The 17,297-nt window shown below is 41.4% G+C and overlaps 1 protein-coding gene across 1 annotated transcript in view; it reads left to right on the top strand.

The window, feature by feature from the left end:
• rbm46 (RNA binding motif protein 46) overlaps positions 1–17,083 on the top strand; it is a 34,277-nt gene extending 17,194 nt beyond the window's left edge. Inside the window, exons 8-11 of the mRNA XM_080896809.1 lie at positions 3,049–3,248; positions 5,101–5,203; positions 14,757–15,021; positions 15,295–17,083. Of these exons, the coding sequence (XP_080752935.1) occupies positions 3,049–3,248; positions 5,101–5,203; positions 14,757–15,019 (566 nt within the window). The 3' untranslated portion in view covers positions 15,020–15,021; positions 15,295–17,083. The remainder of the gene's footprint in view (positions 1–3,048; positions 3,249–5,100; positions 5,204–14,756; positions 15,022–15,294) is intronic.
• Positions 17,084–17,297: the final 214 nt, after the last annotated feature.

Genomic DNA, 17,297 nt, shown 5'->3' with positions numbered 1-17,297 from the left:
AGTACGAGCTGTCACCGAGCAGAAACGGGAGCTGGAAGCATGTAAATATAATAATAACCACTGCAGCCTTACCTAATGTCAACCTACTGTTACTCATTTATAATAAGATTTAAAAATCTAGTTGGTATTGGTATGGAGAGTAACCTTCAGTAATAGTAATAAGTCACACAGCAATAGTACATTCATGTAGTTGTAAAAAGCATGATAATATATTAAGTAATCCAAAGTATTCAGAATACATTACTCTTATTGAGTCAACCAAGAGAACGTCCACAACACGAGGTTGATCATGAATATGTTGCTGCTGGGCGATATGACCCAAAACTCATATCTCGATATTCTTCAGCTGGATGGCGATATAAGATATATATCTCGATATTTTTGTTAAAGCCATAAGTTAAGAAGTTAAGGCATTAACGTCATTTTAACGAGATTAACGCTGACAGCACTAAAATAGTCATCTCCAAATGTTTTCAGCTCCTCTTTGATAGCTCCATGTCCATCTTGTCGTTACCTGCAGGTGAAGCGATGGGGGAGGGGGAGTTGTTCAGTGAAGGTGCGAGGTGAGGCAGAGTAACGCAGCGTAGAGTCAAAAGCGGACGAAAGAGAGATGCTATATCGATATAAACGATATTGTCACATCTCATATAAAAATATATTGATATGTTTAAAAACTCCATATATCGCCCAGTCCTAGCTGCGTAGTTTGGATTACTCGCTATGGAAAAGTCCCGATAGAAGTTTAATGTTCACACTCAAACCTGAGTGTGACCCGAGAGTGATTCTTTTCTGAAATGCTAACTGTGTTCAGTGTTTTTAAAACCTTTAAGACGTGCTGCACACAAACAGAGCTAATGGAAAACTTCAGAGGGCAAGAAGGATGGTCAGATGATTTCTGGGGACTCATCAAAGCACTGCTGCACATTAAAAAGACTAAAGCCTTGGCACTTAACAGGGGGATTACGCAACAACTTGAAAATAATTAGTTTCATAAATTAAACCAAAACAATACGATGTACATGAGCTCAGTTTGTTGGAGCCTCTTTAAGTGAGGCTGCAAGATGAGGTGCACCGACACAGACGTGCAGATGAAAACCCAAAGGACTGCTGAGCAACCTCTTTTCATTTATTGCCACATTTCCCTCTCAGACCAGTTTCAAACGTTGCATAATTGAAAAAAACCTGCTGATAGAAACCAATTAAAGTTATTTCTGGGTTTTGATTTGTCGCCCGATAAACTGAGAGTCAGTGAGGGAGTAATTGAGTGAAAAGTTGGGGAAGATGGATCAGAGCTGAGTCAGTCACACTTTATGATCGCTGCTTTAGTGATGAGATGAGCCTGGTTGTTACTGTGCTGCAGTCAAAAGTATTAAACTCAGTGAACCGCGAGAAGAACTGGGGGGCAGGAATGATGCTCATCCAGCGCCATCACACCACCCTTTATTCACCAAGAATGCTCTCCAGTGGTGACTCCTACCTAAAATAGGCTTTTTCTGATGGTTGCCATGGGTTCCCAACTATTCTATATCCCAGTGAGTAAATCCTAAACAAAGAAGAAATTCACCATAAGTACGTTTCCTCGCTTGACCTCACTGCCAGTGGTTCAGAGTTGACTCGCCCATAACAAACACTTTGTCGTGAATATATAAGTAACAAATGTTACGCACGAAAAACAAACCAGTAAACATTAAATTTATGAAATTCATCTTATTCACATTCACAAAAACATTTCCTGCTCAAAAACCGAAAAAGAAGCAAAGGTTTTTTTTATTCCACCCCTATTTAACTGATCAAATATATCTGTTTTGGTTATACACTATAAATAAATAATAATAATTATACACATTCCCTTGTTATATTAGTCTATACATCTTTTTGTTTACGTCCATAATTATTAATTATCCATAATTATTAACTCAAAAACTATTGCAACAATACTCCCCCTGCCAGGAGGGGAAGTGAACACCATAACTTGAGACTAAGTGACGCAGGATTCTGAAAATCACAGACAAGTTCAAGTCTCAATGACCTTGACTTTGACTTCAAGCTCACTGAGACTGGAAATCAACTAGGATTTTCAAATTCATGCCATAAGTGCACGGGCTGCCTCCAGTATTTTAAATGTCATCATATCGAGTTATCCATATTTAATGTGCAGTACAACCATTGTATCCCCTATGGTTTTGATATATGGACGAGACAGGGTATTAAATATTTAAAATAAATTTTGACAATCAGAACCTGAAGTGGATAAGTGGAAGAGAAGAGACGGCCCGATGTATTACCCCGTTTCATTCATGTGGTGCTTTATAAACTAAAGGTTTTTTAATCTAATTTTTAAAACTGATATATATTTGTAAATCTTTTCAAATTGTCCTCGTGACTATTCCACAAATAAATTACTATAGTACACCTATGCCCACCTTTAGACACACCCCTGCATGTCGGTATCACTCGTCTTTTTAGCACTAAAGGGTACACAGGGCTGCCGTTGTGGAGACTTCAGAGACATTTTATTTGTCTCCACCTGACTTCACTGCCTCTTTGAGAGGCTTTTGAGAGGCTGTGAAATCAGCAGGATCATCTTTTCTGCTGTGGTGTTTTCAGTGGGCTTTTTGAGAAAAGTAGGATCCATTTAAGCTGAATCTTTTAAGGCCTTTTATTCACACATGCTCCTACATGGGTTTATACTCCGTTAAATTGATTTTCAAGTCACAAATGTGAGTGAAACACTTACGCTGTCCAGCATAAACGGCACAATTTTTCCGCTGTGTTGTCCGCTCCACAAGAGTGTTTATATAACATGAAACTTTTTCCTGCTGCTGGTAGTTTCATGTAAAGGTCAATGTAGTATTTTGGGTTCACAGGTTAAGTTACAACTGGCTTTACTGGTGTATATAAATTAAAGAGACGAATTGCAAATTCTTATTCATTGTGATGTTGTTCTTATACTCTGTGAGGTCTTAAAGAAGTCGTATGTACCTTGAGCTGAAGGAAGCACCCGTCTAACTTAATGCTGCTCCCCTGTATATGTGTTTGTACCGTCAGATGACCTGGAGCGCTGCATGTACCCCCTGCTGCCCGGCACCCCCCTCACTGGCACCAGCCTGCTGTCGCTCAAGCAGAGTCAGATCACCTCGGCCGTCAGCCTGCTCGACTTTTACTGCTGCAAAAACTGCTGGTTGCCCCCAGAATACTACCTGTACTCCACACCAGGGCAGGATGGAAAGCTTCTGTTACTGTACAAGGTTTCAGACTGACTAGATGTTAACACATAAACATGCATGCAGTTAAACATATCTGAGAGGTGTCGGAATTTATGCACATCCATTGTCCTTATATATGTGCAGGATCCAGTTAATGACATTTAGAGTTGCTGCACTGACATTTTTACAGTGTATTGGATCATTAGCACCTCTCCATGTGCTGTGTAACTAAGTGTTAGCTAGCTCTCTATCCACGCTAATTGTAGCTGTCTTTAAAGAAAGTAGTGTTAGTCATACTTCTTAACTTGTGCGATTACACAATAGACTTATGGCTAAAATCAATACTGTTTGCTATTATCTATGAAATATTGTTGTGGCTCATGCTATCCGCATTTTCATTTGGATGCCATTTTGCTAGGTTAGGAAGCTAACTCCTAGCTGTAACTTGACTATACTCAATGAATCAAGTGACTCCTGATTTGTGACATTATCTGAAAAAGGTCAGCTAAATTACGAGATCAGCCTTGGAAGTTTGGAGGAAATGGCAAATCACAGACTAGATTTTTGAATAATGTTAGCTTGCTTAAGGTTAGCTCAGGATTGACCCTAAAAGCTAAACGTTTCACTCCATAAATCAGTTTTCCTGTTGTTGTTGACACTAGTTTTCCGTCATAGCTCAAATGGGCTTGATTACATAGGTGACTGATTTTTTTCTGGCTAATATTAGCTAACGTTAACATACCTGTTAACATGAACAAAATACCACCTGTACCACATGTAGCACCTAGGGGGCTAAGCTTGTGGATTGGGTGCAGATGAGTGTGAGGGTTGATTTGTGGCAGAAGGACAACAGCAAGAGTAAAAGGAAAGGTTTGAGGATGTCAGCTCGGACAAAAAGACAGGAAGTCGAGCTGAAGATGCTAAGGACACGATGAAAAGATTACAAAATGAGGACATCAGAGGAACAGCTCATGCTGAGTGGTTTGGAGGCAAAGTTAGAGAGGCAAGGCTGAGATGGTTTTTAAATTAAAGTGCAAAATTTTTATATACAACAGTAATAAAAATAAAAAGGAGATTGTGCACGAGAGCACTGCAGACTGCATTAATGCATAAACATGTACTCCATAAATCTCCATAAACAGCTGCGAGAAGGTGTAATACAGAAATATGTGTGTGTCTGTAACCATGCATAACATTAATGACGCAACCACAAATATAAACACAGCTTGACCGTACTGAATTATTTATAGCTTCTATATATTCCATACATGTGATTCTGCTGCAGGCACAAGGACAGATTATTTTACAGCCTGGTGGGACAGGGTTGTGCTGCGGGCTGCAAAGTCCACAGCAGTAAATTATGTACGTCACAAAGCTGAAATGCAACACAATTATGTACATAGATGAGAAATATTTCTATGTTACTCAGTTTAAACATTTAAAAACATAACTTTAAAAGTACAAATAAATTGATATTCAGTGAATTTTTGCTTATTACGTGTTCTTGTTTCAGTGAAGTCTTACATATCATGACCATCTCTAACATTATCCCGTTATAACATCCAGATTCTTCCTGTGTTATCAGCATATGAACATAAAAAAATAACGTTTATATTCTGTAGTGTGTGTAAAATTCAGCAGTTCCATTTAAAGCTGTTTTTTAAATTTTTTTTATTTAAACTGTTTCACAAGATGTTAAAGTTACAGAAACAGTCATAAAACCAGCCAGCAGCTCGCCTGTTTTTCTTTTGTTTCCCAGCAATGCAGTTTTGACTGTGACTTACCCCATTAATTACCTCCCCGGTCTTTGTGTGTCTTCATTTCAGTGAAACGATTGTTTGTTTCTACATTAACCAAACACTATGTGTGTGTGCGTGTGTGTACGTACATGTAGGTGGTGATACAATCCACACGAAGGACGTACATCCCTGACAAGCTGTGTGCTCTGCTGGATGATGCCAAGGAGCTTGCTGCTCAGACCACCCTGTGGAACCTGGGTACTCCTCAGCGCACACACACACACACACACACACACACACACACACACACACACACACACACAGTAAACAGTTTTCATGTGAATAAATGAGTAGCTTGTGCCACACCCACACACTGCCCAGCCTCCCTGGTGTATGCCAGGGTGCTGGAGAGCAGAGTGTGTTGAGTTGAACCTCAGACCAGGACTTGGACACGGATTAGGACCGTGTCGTAACTGAGGGATGTTCTGAGAGTATTGGGTCTGTTATTTGGGGCTCTTCAGCCCCACTCTTGGTTTGCATTTCTTCCAGTAAGTCAGACTCATTTGGAGAGTGCGGTGGACGTCACCAGGGTTCGTCTTTGGTAACAGTTCACAACTTTAATTGGACAGTAACAAATTGTAGGAGAATATTTCAAAGAAATTGTTAATAACGATGTTTCTGATGATATAGATAAAAGAACTGAACGGTGTTTTAATCGATGCTTGCAGCTTGGCATGCAGCAAATAGAAGTTAAGAAGTATCGTAGGTAGTGTTTTCTCTGGAAATGAAATAAAAGTGTAAAAAAGCCTGTTAGCTAGGATGAAGTTAGGTCAATCTTTTTAACCAGCTGCTGAAAGTCCCACCATGTAACAACATCAGTGGTTTCCGTCCCTACTCTTCCTATCATGTGGAGCGCAGTTAGCCAGTCGTTTGTTTACATTTAGGTCGCACATGACCAGCTGCTAGCATCTTCTCCTTCGTAGCCTGGATGTACTCAACAGTGAAACTGCTTGTTTTCTTGCATAATTTGGAAACTGTTCTTTGTTGGAAGTAACTCGCCTTTTAGCTACAAAATCGACATCAGCTGACGTGCATCGCTTGCAGATCTCTGACATGATATCATCTCGATATTATCTCGTTTAGAATGTAACTGCATAGCAGACGATATAACACAGCCCCAATGTAGAGATTTTCTAGGTGCAGCCAAACAAGCAGACACTCTGCTTTGGTTTTGTCGGGGTTACATCTCCTCTTGGTCTTCAACGACCTCCAGCATTGGAGCGGCGTGTAAATGACAGAAAACAAGGAAAGAAAGTTGAGGTTTCCGGTAAAACTTTCCAAGGTCCACACACAGGAGGACACCGTCACGCCTTTCTGTGATGAGTTTGGATCTGTGTGGGTTTTGTCCAGGTACTTTGGCTTCCTCCCACATGGCTTCCACCGGAGACATGTAGTTAGTGGGGTTAAGTTAACTTGTGATCAACTTAAGTGGTAGCTGGGATAGACTTCAGCCACCCCCCTGCCAACTTCCTCTAACCTCTTTAGAAAATAAGAAAAGTAAAGACAGGAAAGGTCTAAAATACTTAGCCTGGGTCAGTGGACAGGCTGCTGTAAAGTCAGAACATGTGTAGTTTAAAAAAAGAGCAACAGTTTCAGATTTGCACTTCTGTCTTTAAAAAGAAAACAAAGTCTTCACTCAAGCAGACAAGTCACCAACTATCAAATTAAAGGCAGATTGTGTGTCTTCCAACAGCATCTCAGACGGGAGGATTCATGAGTCACACTGATGTAAAGGATCTCAAAAGGAGGCTCTCTCACTTTAATGGCTGTTTTAATGAGGTTATAATAATAAGAGTTCTCTCCATCATCAGTATTCATACAGCAGGACTCCTTTCAGCAGCAGTCTGCTTTTTGCAGTCTCTCATATGTTTCCATTCATGTTGTTGTCCAGGGTTCCTGCAGGGAATTAAAGTCTGACATTAAAATAAAGGAAAACACATTTCCTGTAAATGTGCTTTAGGAAAACGCATTTGAAGATGGAGTGTTTAAAAATAAAAAAAGATGCTTCATTGTTGTCGCCTTTTTCATCCTGCACCCTTCATTTTAGGGTGTAGTAACGTGGATCAGCACAGCAGGGGGTGTAACACTCACACTGAGCAAAAAGAGAAAGTCAAGTGTGCTCCAACCTTTTTAGCTTACAACAATAATGGATGTAGTCTTTATTGATAAATAAATATTAAATTGATGAGAAATTCCAACATTGTTCCTGCACTGTTTAAACAACTCTCAGTCACTTTAAGGCTTTTCTAACGTGTTAAATAAAAAAGAAAACCCCAAAATGCATTCTAGCATCTCGATCCATATTTCACTGCGTATGTTCTGTAATTATGCTTATTAAAAACAAGTCCTTAAAGATTTCATTGTCTTTATCAAAGTGGAAGCTAACAAATCGCACCATTAAAACATTAAAAATGAAAAACGGACATGGGCCTAAATAAAAAAGACAAAACAAAAACCACCAAATTCAGCTTTTAAAATGAAGTAATAGCAGTTTTTGAGTCATGTTCTTATTTAATTGGTGTTTTTTCAGTTGTGTTTATATCCAGAGTATTTAAACTGTTAGTACTAATGTACCTACAGTGAAACAAGCATTTTGAGCATAGCCACTGATTGGCTCACGGTTCAGGACCCTGCAGGGGCCACTCTGGCGGACAGTGATTTTTAGGTCACCTAAAAGCTGAAGGAAGGCAAGAAGAAACGTGGTTGTTTCCCCTGAGAGGAAAAAGCTGCTTGGCAGTCGTGCTGCGTCGCTGCAGCTGTCGGAGGCTGAACTCTCTCCACCTGCATCTCCCTGGGAGCCAATCGCAGCGCTGCCTGTCTGAGCCAGCGTCTCCTGAACCCTGAACACTGCAGCTTTGAGAGGATCTGTTCAAAGTGAGATATTTCAAATCAACACCACCTGCAGGCTGCGGGGAATAAAACTTATCAGCTCTGTTAGTGAAGAACTTTTTCTAGGTGTTTTTAACAGCTAAAAAAACCAAGTCTACAAGTATTTTATAGATATATTTGAACAGAAGTGAAGAAAAATCATGTGAATGGCGAAACTTGAAGGGCCCGTGAAAACCGTTTGTAGTTTTGCATGATTTTCAGTTCAAAATACGCCTTCTTTGTGTAATACTGGGCCTCTTCTCACTTTAATGCCACCTCGGTTGACATTAAACCTGGAAACCTGTTAGGGGGACACCACCCCTCTGTATTTTATTCAGCCAGAGGCACCCATCCATCCTTGGTGATTAGCTAGATAACAGAAGCAGTGGTCTAAGCAAGTTAAACCCAGACCTCCCTCTCACTAGCTACCTTTTCTCAGCAACTGACTTGGGAACCTGATGCATTCTTAAGCCAGCTGAGAGACATGATTCCTTTGTCTTGGGTCTCCTCCTGGGAGGACATGCCTGGAACGTCTCATCAAATGCCCAAAATAACCTCAGCTGGCTCCTTTTTGTAAGCTAAAGAGTAGCAGCTCTACTCTGAGCTCGAACCTGCCTCAAAGTCTGAGCCTTGCCACCCTTTGAATGAAGCTCGTGTCTGCTGCTTGTCTCTACCTTCACATTGTTTTTAGTCTCCACCAGAGCTCGTGGGCTTAGGTGAGGGTAGGAATGTGGATCGACCGGTAAATCGACACCTCTCCCTTCATACTCAGCTCAGGCACAGACTAGATACCTCAAACTCCTGAGGCACCACAGGACATCCAGAGGAACGCAGCCTACTCCCATGGCCAAGCTCCCACACACCCTGAAATACCTTTGAGAGGACAAGGAGCTCACCTGATGACCACGAACAGGACAAAAACCACAGTCTTCCTCCTGAATTCAAGGCCGGAAACACCCATGACCTCATTTTCTTTTCATACCGCTGCTCTCAGGTGAAGTGATTACTAGTTGAGGATAGTACGAAAATATAATAGAGCTCGAGTTTCTCTCTGAATGTGTCTCTTGTGGTTGGAGCTTAAAAGCAGCTTTAACTCGAAGACGTCTGGACATGAATGTGAGGATGAGGAGAAGAAGAAGTGATTTTTAAAGCACCAAGAGGCTGAAATACGATTCAGGTGTTTTTCTTAATTGACTTCAGGAAGCAGGTTTGTGTCCCGGTGGTTTGACGCTCGGACCAGCACAGAACCCTGACATAATTAAGTGTTTTCTTTTTGCCTTTTGAAAACAAGATGTTGTTTTTAAAAAGCGTAGAGCAAAGCTGGGAGCGCCCCGGCGACTGGACGCTTTTAATCAGCCTTATTTGCACCGAATCCATTTTTTAACAGTTTCGCTGCTCCACGGGGAGCCTGAGATCTCTGCACATCCTCAGTCTCTTCCCCTTTCTCTCTGGCTTCCTTCATCTCTCTTCAGGCACTCCAGGTCACAGTATATAAATATATACACTGCTTAGACGCTTAAATCTTGCATACATTGGTGCTACTTGAAGATGAGAAGAAAAACCAAAGTCAGACCATCACTGACTCATTGCTAAACTGGTCGTGCTGCATGATGTTGGAGGCAGGATGCCATGGCTCACATCTGTCACATGCGCCCAGTATAAACCTGCTCTCCTCTGTGAAGATAACGGGGCACCAATAGTCCTGGTGATCTCTGGGTAGAGTCAGATAAACAGTGAGGTCCCACTAAGAGCAGGAGTGGCAGACATCAGGCTGAAAGAAAAGGGAATTTCTTTTTTTTTTTTTTTTTTTTTTTTTTCTAAATGACATCAGAAACAGCAGTATGCGACATTACGTGATGGCAGAGCTTCAGTTCATCCTTTGTCATTTTTTTTTTTTTAATAAATAGGACAGGGGGAATGAATGAGAGAAAGAGGGGGAGAGAAAGAAAGAAAACCAAAGGGGAGAAGAGACGGTGAGAAGGGGGGGGAAGAGAGAGAAAAAAAAAAAAGAACTCCTGGGTCACCTGTATGGAGAAAAAAAAAAAAAAACAACAAAAAAAAAACAAACAGAGGAGACAGCAAACAACAAAGAGCAACATAATAATAGAGAAAACAAAGCACCATCACAATAAACTAGCTAGTCATAGATATCAATATTTACTAAATAATAAACGATATTGTGCAGCACGCAAGATAGACAGCGCACAGTGTGCTTTGAGGCAGCAGCCAAGAAAGCTTTAGTCCGCGTCTGTGAATACCCATGTGTGCATACCTGTGTGGATCAGCATGCTTGCATTCCAAAGGTTTCTCCATGTAATGATCTGCTAGGGAGTGTGGGGGGGCCACAGCCCCGTCCTCCAGGGTGTGAAGCGGGTATGGAGGAGATCAAAACTCCAGACATCCAGAGGCCCCCAGAACACAAGAGACCATGGAAGACCAACAGAGGGGCAGCCGCGCCACTGTTCCAGTAAGAGCCGAGGAGAGTCCCAGATGAGGGCTCGCCCAGCAGCCGCGGAGCAGAAGTCAGGGGGAGTTGCAGTGACGCGCCCGTGAGCTCCGCCGGCCCCCAGCTGTGCCTGAGTGACCGAGCCCCAGGCCGAGAGGCCGGGGGCACCCCACCTCCAAAGGGGGCCCGAGCGAGCCCCAGGCCCCAGGCCCCGACAAGCGGCCGCCAAGAAGTGAGCCGGTGTGTACCCGGACGCCCACCCCCAGACACAAAGAACCACCAACACACCGACACCTGAGGGAGTCCGCCACCGGCAGGGGAAGTGGTGGTGGGTGGAGATAGGCCTCCAAACCTTGGAGGGCCTGAGATGTCTCAAGAAAAGGGAATTTCACTGATCTGGTCCATCTTATGTCAACGTGGGCTGGATGTGGCACATGATGTTTAAATGAGGATATTGGACCCTCATGGAGCCAGATTAAATCGGAGACATGCGTGAGTAGCCCACTGTTGTAGAGTTCTGGCCCTGTTCCATCCAGCTCCAGTAACAGACACAGTAACACAAAGTAATGAAAAATCAGTCAAGAGGGATAAAGACAGAGCAGTGATCTGTGGCCATCACATCCTAAACCATTCTCTCGTTTGCAGTGCATTCTTACTTTTATTTACACCAAAGCAGGTTTAATATTCATTCACAAAAGTGTCTGCTTCCTGACTGAACAAACTGAAGTTTAACTGCTTGTGTTTTTCTGTTTGTCTTATTATTATATATAATAATGGATGCAGCAATAAAAACACAACTATCCATGTTACATCGATATCTCAAAGTCTCAGTATGTACACACAAAATGTAGTTTAATTTCATTGTAATAACCTTTCTTTTGTTATGTGTGACAAGGTAAAAAAAAAAACTGCTGCTGTAACATTCATTGACTCTGTGCTATGCATGTGAGACCAAACTAAACTCCCCAACATCAACAAATACAACTGACTATTCTAAAACACCATAAAGCAGCGAGAATATGAAAGTTCGTTGTGTAAAAAAAGAGTGGTTTTCAAACTTTTTTTGCCCTAAGCCTGTCTGTATTCATACCTGAAGAAAATAGCAGCTCTTTGTCTGGGCTCTAAAGTTAATTTGAATTCCTTTTTTCCCTGCCAACAATTATTAAAACAAGATAATTGAGAAAAAATAATATTCTGCTTTTGCCTTTCAGCACATACCTTTTCTTTACCTTTGCCCCTTCATAAAAGTCCACATTGATTCCCCTCTGGGCTTCGGCGTGTTTAATTCATTTCTCTTTCATTTACTTCTGCAGTTAAAATAACATTGAAGTTCAAAAATATCAACTTAATTGAAAAAAAGATTTTTTTCCTTTTCCTGTTCTTTTTTAAAGTTTGAACAAACAGTGTATTTATTATCTCTCTGCTCTTGCTCTTGACGAAGGCGGTCGCACTTTTCTCCTCTCCTCCTCTCCCGTAGCTTCCCTGCTTAGCCTCTTATGTCCTTGTCTAGTCTTGTGTTTTTTGTATTACTTTTCCCTGGAACACTCCCTCACAGTCTGTTCTCTAAAACCTAAAAGAGGAATTATGGATTGGATCAACTGGTCCCTAAATGCAATTGACACCCCTTTCTCAACGAGAAGTCTGGGCTCGGGTGAGCCTGACTGCTGAAGATATCTACCTATTCGGAACCATGGTAACAGGGTTCTGGCTGATCGGAACTGGCTTGGCCCTGACTTATCGAAGAATTAAGAAAGCGGAACCGGCTGTTCAAACCCTCACAAGGCTGCCCGCTGGGATTGAAACGATGGGAGAGGCGTGAGTTTCTCAAAATGGGCTCATTGAGTGCAGCACGAATAAGATCTTGGAGAGGCTACGGCTGCTGTGAATAAATGGATTGGATTTATATAGCGCTTTTCAAGGCACCCAAAGCGCTTTACAATACCACTATTCATTCACTCTCACATTCATACTCAGAATACTCAGAATAAGATCTCTGACTGCAGACTGGATACATCTCGGAAGGGCTAGCCCGGAATAACATCTCTGTGCGTAAATTGGATCACACCTCGGGGAGGCACACTGCTGTGAGTTCTCAGAATCGGCTCCTTGAGCACAAGAAATGACAACATCACAGAACGCAAGTATGGCGAAGCTCACGGCTCTCCAACGGGAGATTGAGAGACCAGTGTTGGACTGTAGAACTGCTTTGAAATTCATATGAGCTGTTCGCACTAAAGTAAAAACCACCATCACTTCATGCGGAGACCCCCTTTGCCGCCAGCTGCGGTGTCAAGGCTGGAGCTGAACAACACCCTGATAACGACTGTGTTTAGTCTGTCCCCCCCATTCCATGCAAGGCCACCTGGGTTGGCTGGAAGACTGTTTACTTAGCCTGGCAGGGCGAAAGACACTGTCTCAGCTGAACTCTGGACACGCACACACATACATATACACTGATATGCACACACTCATTCCCCCTCCCTTTCCAAACGCCTTCGACGCTTATTTCCTTCCGATGCTGACAGCGGATCAAGGAGACCAGCGCACGCAGGCCCGGATGCACTGTCTACACTGGCTGTCTCTCACCCTTTACCCACCCCTGTTGCTTGTCATGTGTTTCTTTGGTGTATTAAGTTTTTTCATGTGCTTTGTGCAGAGGTGTTTTTTTCTGTTCTCAAACTGATCTCCATGTTGGAGCTCAGTCTGGGGGGAGTTATTTTTTTCTCCTTATCTTTCCTCATGTGGTGCATTTTCCATTGTTATACCTCTCTGACCTGTCTTCCCCATGTGATGTTTTGTGTAATGTATGTATGGTCGGAGGGTAAGATGGCGCCGCCATTGCGTGCAATAGGTCGGCAGCCTTATGAAATTTCCCTTGTGGGACTAATAAAGGTATATCAAATCAAAATCAAATCAAACTATGATGAGTCACGTCAAATATTTGTAATCTCACTGTTGACCAAAATAATGCCGACTATCATTCATACCAGACTTGAGCAGCAGGTGGAGGCACTCCTGAGCGTCACACCTACAATTCTCTTGCTTTGCAATGAACACTACCGGCATGCAGCTTTCTTCCATTGTATGACGCTGTCTCACACTAAACTGTTCAGTTCAGTTCAATTTTATACAGTAAGACAAAGAAAATGGAAAAAAAACAAAAACAACAATCATATAACCCCCTATAAGCAAGCACCATGGCGACAGTGTGAAGGAAAAACTCCATCAAGAGACAGATATTAATAACAGATATGATTCAATGCAGAGAGGTCTATTAACACATAGTGAGTGAGAAAGGTGACTGGAAAGGAAAAACTCAATGCATCATGGGAATCCCCGGCAGCCTACGTCTATTGCAGCATAACTAAGGGAAGATTCAGGGTCACCTGGTCCAGCCCTAACTATATGCTTTAGCAAAAAGGAAAGTTTTAAGCCTAATCTTAAAAGTAGAGATAGTGTCTGTCTCCTGAATCCAAACTGGAAGCTGGTTCCACAGAAGAGGGGCCTGAAAACTGAAGGCTCTCCCTCCCATTCTACTTTTAAATACTCCAGGAACAACAAGTAGGCCTGCAGAGCGAGAGCGAAGTGCTCTAACAGGGTGATATGGTACTACAAGGTCATTAAGATAAGATGGGGCCTGATTATTTAAGACCTTGTATGTGAGGAGCAGGATTTTGAATTCAATTCTGGATTTAACAGGAAGCCAATGAAGGGAAGCCAAAGCAGGAGAAATATGCTCTCTCTTTCTAGTTCCTGTCAGGACTCTTGTTGCAGCATTTTGGATCAGCTGAAGGCTCTACAGGGAGTTTTTGGGAGGACTTACCTGTCACCAGCTGCCAGTGCTTAACTAACCTTAATTGATTGTGTAATGTGATCTCAGTGTTTCCTGCCGGCCTGTGATATGTGCTGGCTTCAGACTGGAAATGGCTCAGCTCATACCCTTTAATGACAGCTAATCATTTGATGAGAGTGGGCGAGGAGAGCAGATAATCTCCTTGCATTGCTTTCAATGCACTCACTTAGAACAAGACTAGAGTGCATGAAGGCCTGCAACAGGTAGGATGGGCTTCAAACCCACCCACCCCCCTGTGGGGCTGTACGGAAGGACCTAATAACCGTAGGTTATAAGATGCACGTAGATGCATCTTTGCACCTTTCACTTTTTTATCTTTTTGCCTCATTGGGTGCAAAGCAGGTACCAGGCAAATGCAGTGACCAACCTTTGAGAACTACAGATACAGTAATAAAAACTAGAGTGAAACAACATACAAGTATGGAAGTATGTATCTTGTGATGACTTTAAGACCTTTATCGTTAATTATGTGTCTTATTGCTGGAGCATATATATCTTCAATTGGTGGCTTTTATTCAACCTGAGTGTTTTGAGAAGTGCTTTACAAATAATGTTTTCCCCCCGTCTTGTCTTTGCTCCTCCAGACTTGTCTTTTCTGAGCGGAGCATCTTGCGACTCTCCCAGCAGCAACTCTCCTCCTCTCGCCATTTCCCCACCTGCTGCCACTGTCACCACTCCAGGTGTCCTGACCTGCGCCAGCCGGGCCTTCGCCTCCTGCCTCCCTCCACCTCCTCCACCACCTCAGTCCCCATACCCCCTCTCCACCCTGTCTTCTCTCTCATCGCTCAGCCCTGCCGCCTCTCACACTCAGAGACTCTACATCAGCCCGCAGTCGCCGTTCTACTGATGGTGAGACTCTGCAGTGAGGAGGGATTTAAACTGCTTAATCAAATGTTCTTCAAAGTCTGCCTCGTCGAGGAGATACATACTGTCTCTGAAGACTTTTTGTGTCCTACTAATATAAGAAAGGTTTCCAAGGAGACAGAGTAAAGGCGATTTGATTTTATGCCCTAATTCAGTATAACTAGTTTTATGTGACATTATTTGGGGTTTATTTATTTATTTTTGCGCTTCAGAGCATGTTATCTTATGTTTTTTGTCTTTTTTCTTTATGCCCTCCAGTCATTTTCTGCCAGAGGCGCTGCCTCGCCTGAAGGTCAGAAGTTAGAGGAAGATCTACTGAAGGAAATGTGCGAGGAAGAAAAGGCAGGCTGTGTTTCTTACAATTACGCTGCACACGGTGTAATTGTATTGTTAATGTGCTTTTTTAAATTAGAGCCTCTGTTATGTTAACTTTTGTCCTCCTGTTATGTGGCGAAGGAGGGGGCAGAGTCACTGTTTTATCATCCTCTTCTTCTTCTAGAGGAATTTTTGTAGCTGCTGACTTCCTTCACAATCCGACTCTAAATATGAAGCTCCAAAACAAAAGACCATTTTTGTCTTTTCTTATTTTGTGTGAGCTGCTTTGCATCCAGGCTGATTTTAAGCACGAGGAAGAAGGAGGCTCTGCAACAACTTTTGTTGTTGGGCTTTTAGTCTCATTTAAACTGCATTCAGCACAAACAGAGGCACAGTTAGTTTCTCATGGTTTTGTTTCACATTCTAGTTGTTTAGTGTTCATAAAGAAAAGTTCATTTATCAGTAATTTCAAAAAAACAACAATGGGGCGGGGGGTCCTTTTAAAGCGTTGATCTATCCAAAAGCAGCCGCCTGAGTAAATATCCCCTAATATTTATTATATTGGCTTTACAATTGGAGCTTGCATTTAATTATTTTTTTTTTTAAATTTACAACTAAAAAAGCAGAAGAAATCATAAAATCAGCATTTTTATTTATATTCACAAAACAATTAGTAGTTGCATGCCTTAGTGATAATATTGATGGTACTTCTTTATTTTTGGAGACTTTCATTGTCATAACATTTTAGACCTTTAATTAATGGGGGTCCTTAGTTAATGGCGAAAAAGTAGAATGTTTAATAAAAATCAATAACTCAGTATTTCTTTTTTAGTATTTTATGTTTTAGAGTTTCTCTTTATGGGACCCAAAATTCACTTGTTATTGGTAATTACTTCATTTTTAGGCAAGTTTTCAATTAAAACTAGTAGTAGTAGTAGTAGTTACTGCCAAAATAATCAGCAGATTGATCAGTTTAAAAGTACAATTATTAATGGTAGGACTACAGATAAATGCTGTTTATTTTGTTTTGTTCTTTCTTTTGGAGATACTTTGAAATTCCAAATAAAATTTTCTAGAAATTTTATAAATGTTTAAAGGTGATCCGTTTTACAGAAAGTTGTTACAAAATTACAGATTTTGCATAAATATTTGGGAGATGAGGGCGTGCTGTATGTTTTTTCTTCTTGCAGTTTTACACTTTTAAAGCAAGCAGAATTTATAAATACTTTTCTGCTGTGCAATGGGGGAGTTTGAAGTTGAGAGGAGAGAGTTGTACACGGTTCCTTAATAAATGAATTCAAACGCACTGAAAGTTGTGCTTGAAGGTTTGAAATCGATCGTTTTTAAGATCAAAGTAACAGCGGAGTGTTTTAAGTTCATGTTTTTTCTCTCTTTCTTGATTAGTTTGACTGATGCATGTTGCTTGGACTTTAAATGTTTTATATGTATTTACAGGGACTGTGTTTGCATAGTTTTACTTCATGTTCATTCCCTTGTTTCATACAAAGTTCCTGCAACATATTGCTCTGCTCGACTTTGTTGATTTTTAGGAGAAAAGGTTTAATTTGTGTTTAAAACCAGACAGAAGATTTTGTTTGTGACAGAGAATCTGAATATTTTTAATGCATGTCAGAATATTCGTCCCAGTTTTTGTTTTAGTGAAATCCAAACCAGACAGCAGACTGAAATCTCTTCAGTCGTGAATAAGAAAAGCAGAAACAATAGTGATAGTAAGTCCAATCAAAAATCACGATAGTGTGTAAAAGAATAAATCTTAGTTGCTCCCAATGTGACCGTATTTATTAAAAACAGATATGAAGTATTTCACAGCACTCAAAAACAAAAAGTAATGAAGGGTTTGCTTATAAACTTGCCACACAGTTAAATTTCAAGAACATGAAGATAAAGAGTTTTGTGTATTCATGTGAATCTCTGTGTTGTAGTTT

This window comes from Rhamphochromis sp. 'chilingali' (genome assembly GCF_963969265.1).
Source record: "Rhamphochromis sp. 'chilingali' genome assembly, chromosome: 1".
NCBI classification, from domain to species: domain Eukaryota; kingdom Metazoa; phylum Chordata; class Actinopteri; order Cichliformes; family Cichlidae; genus Rhamphochromis; species Rhamphochromis sp. 'chilingali'.
This window is presented reverse-complemented; position numbering and strand designations above follow the sequence as displayed.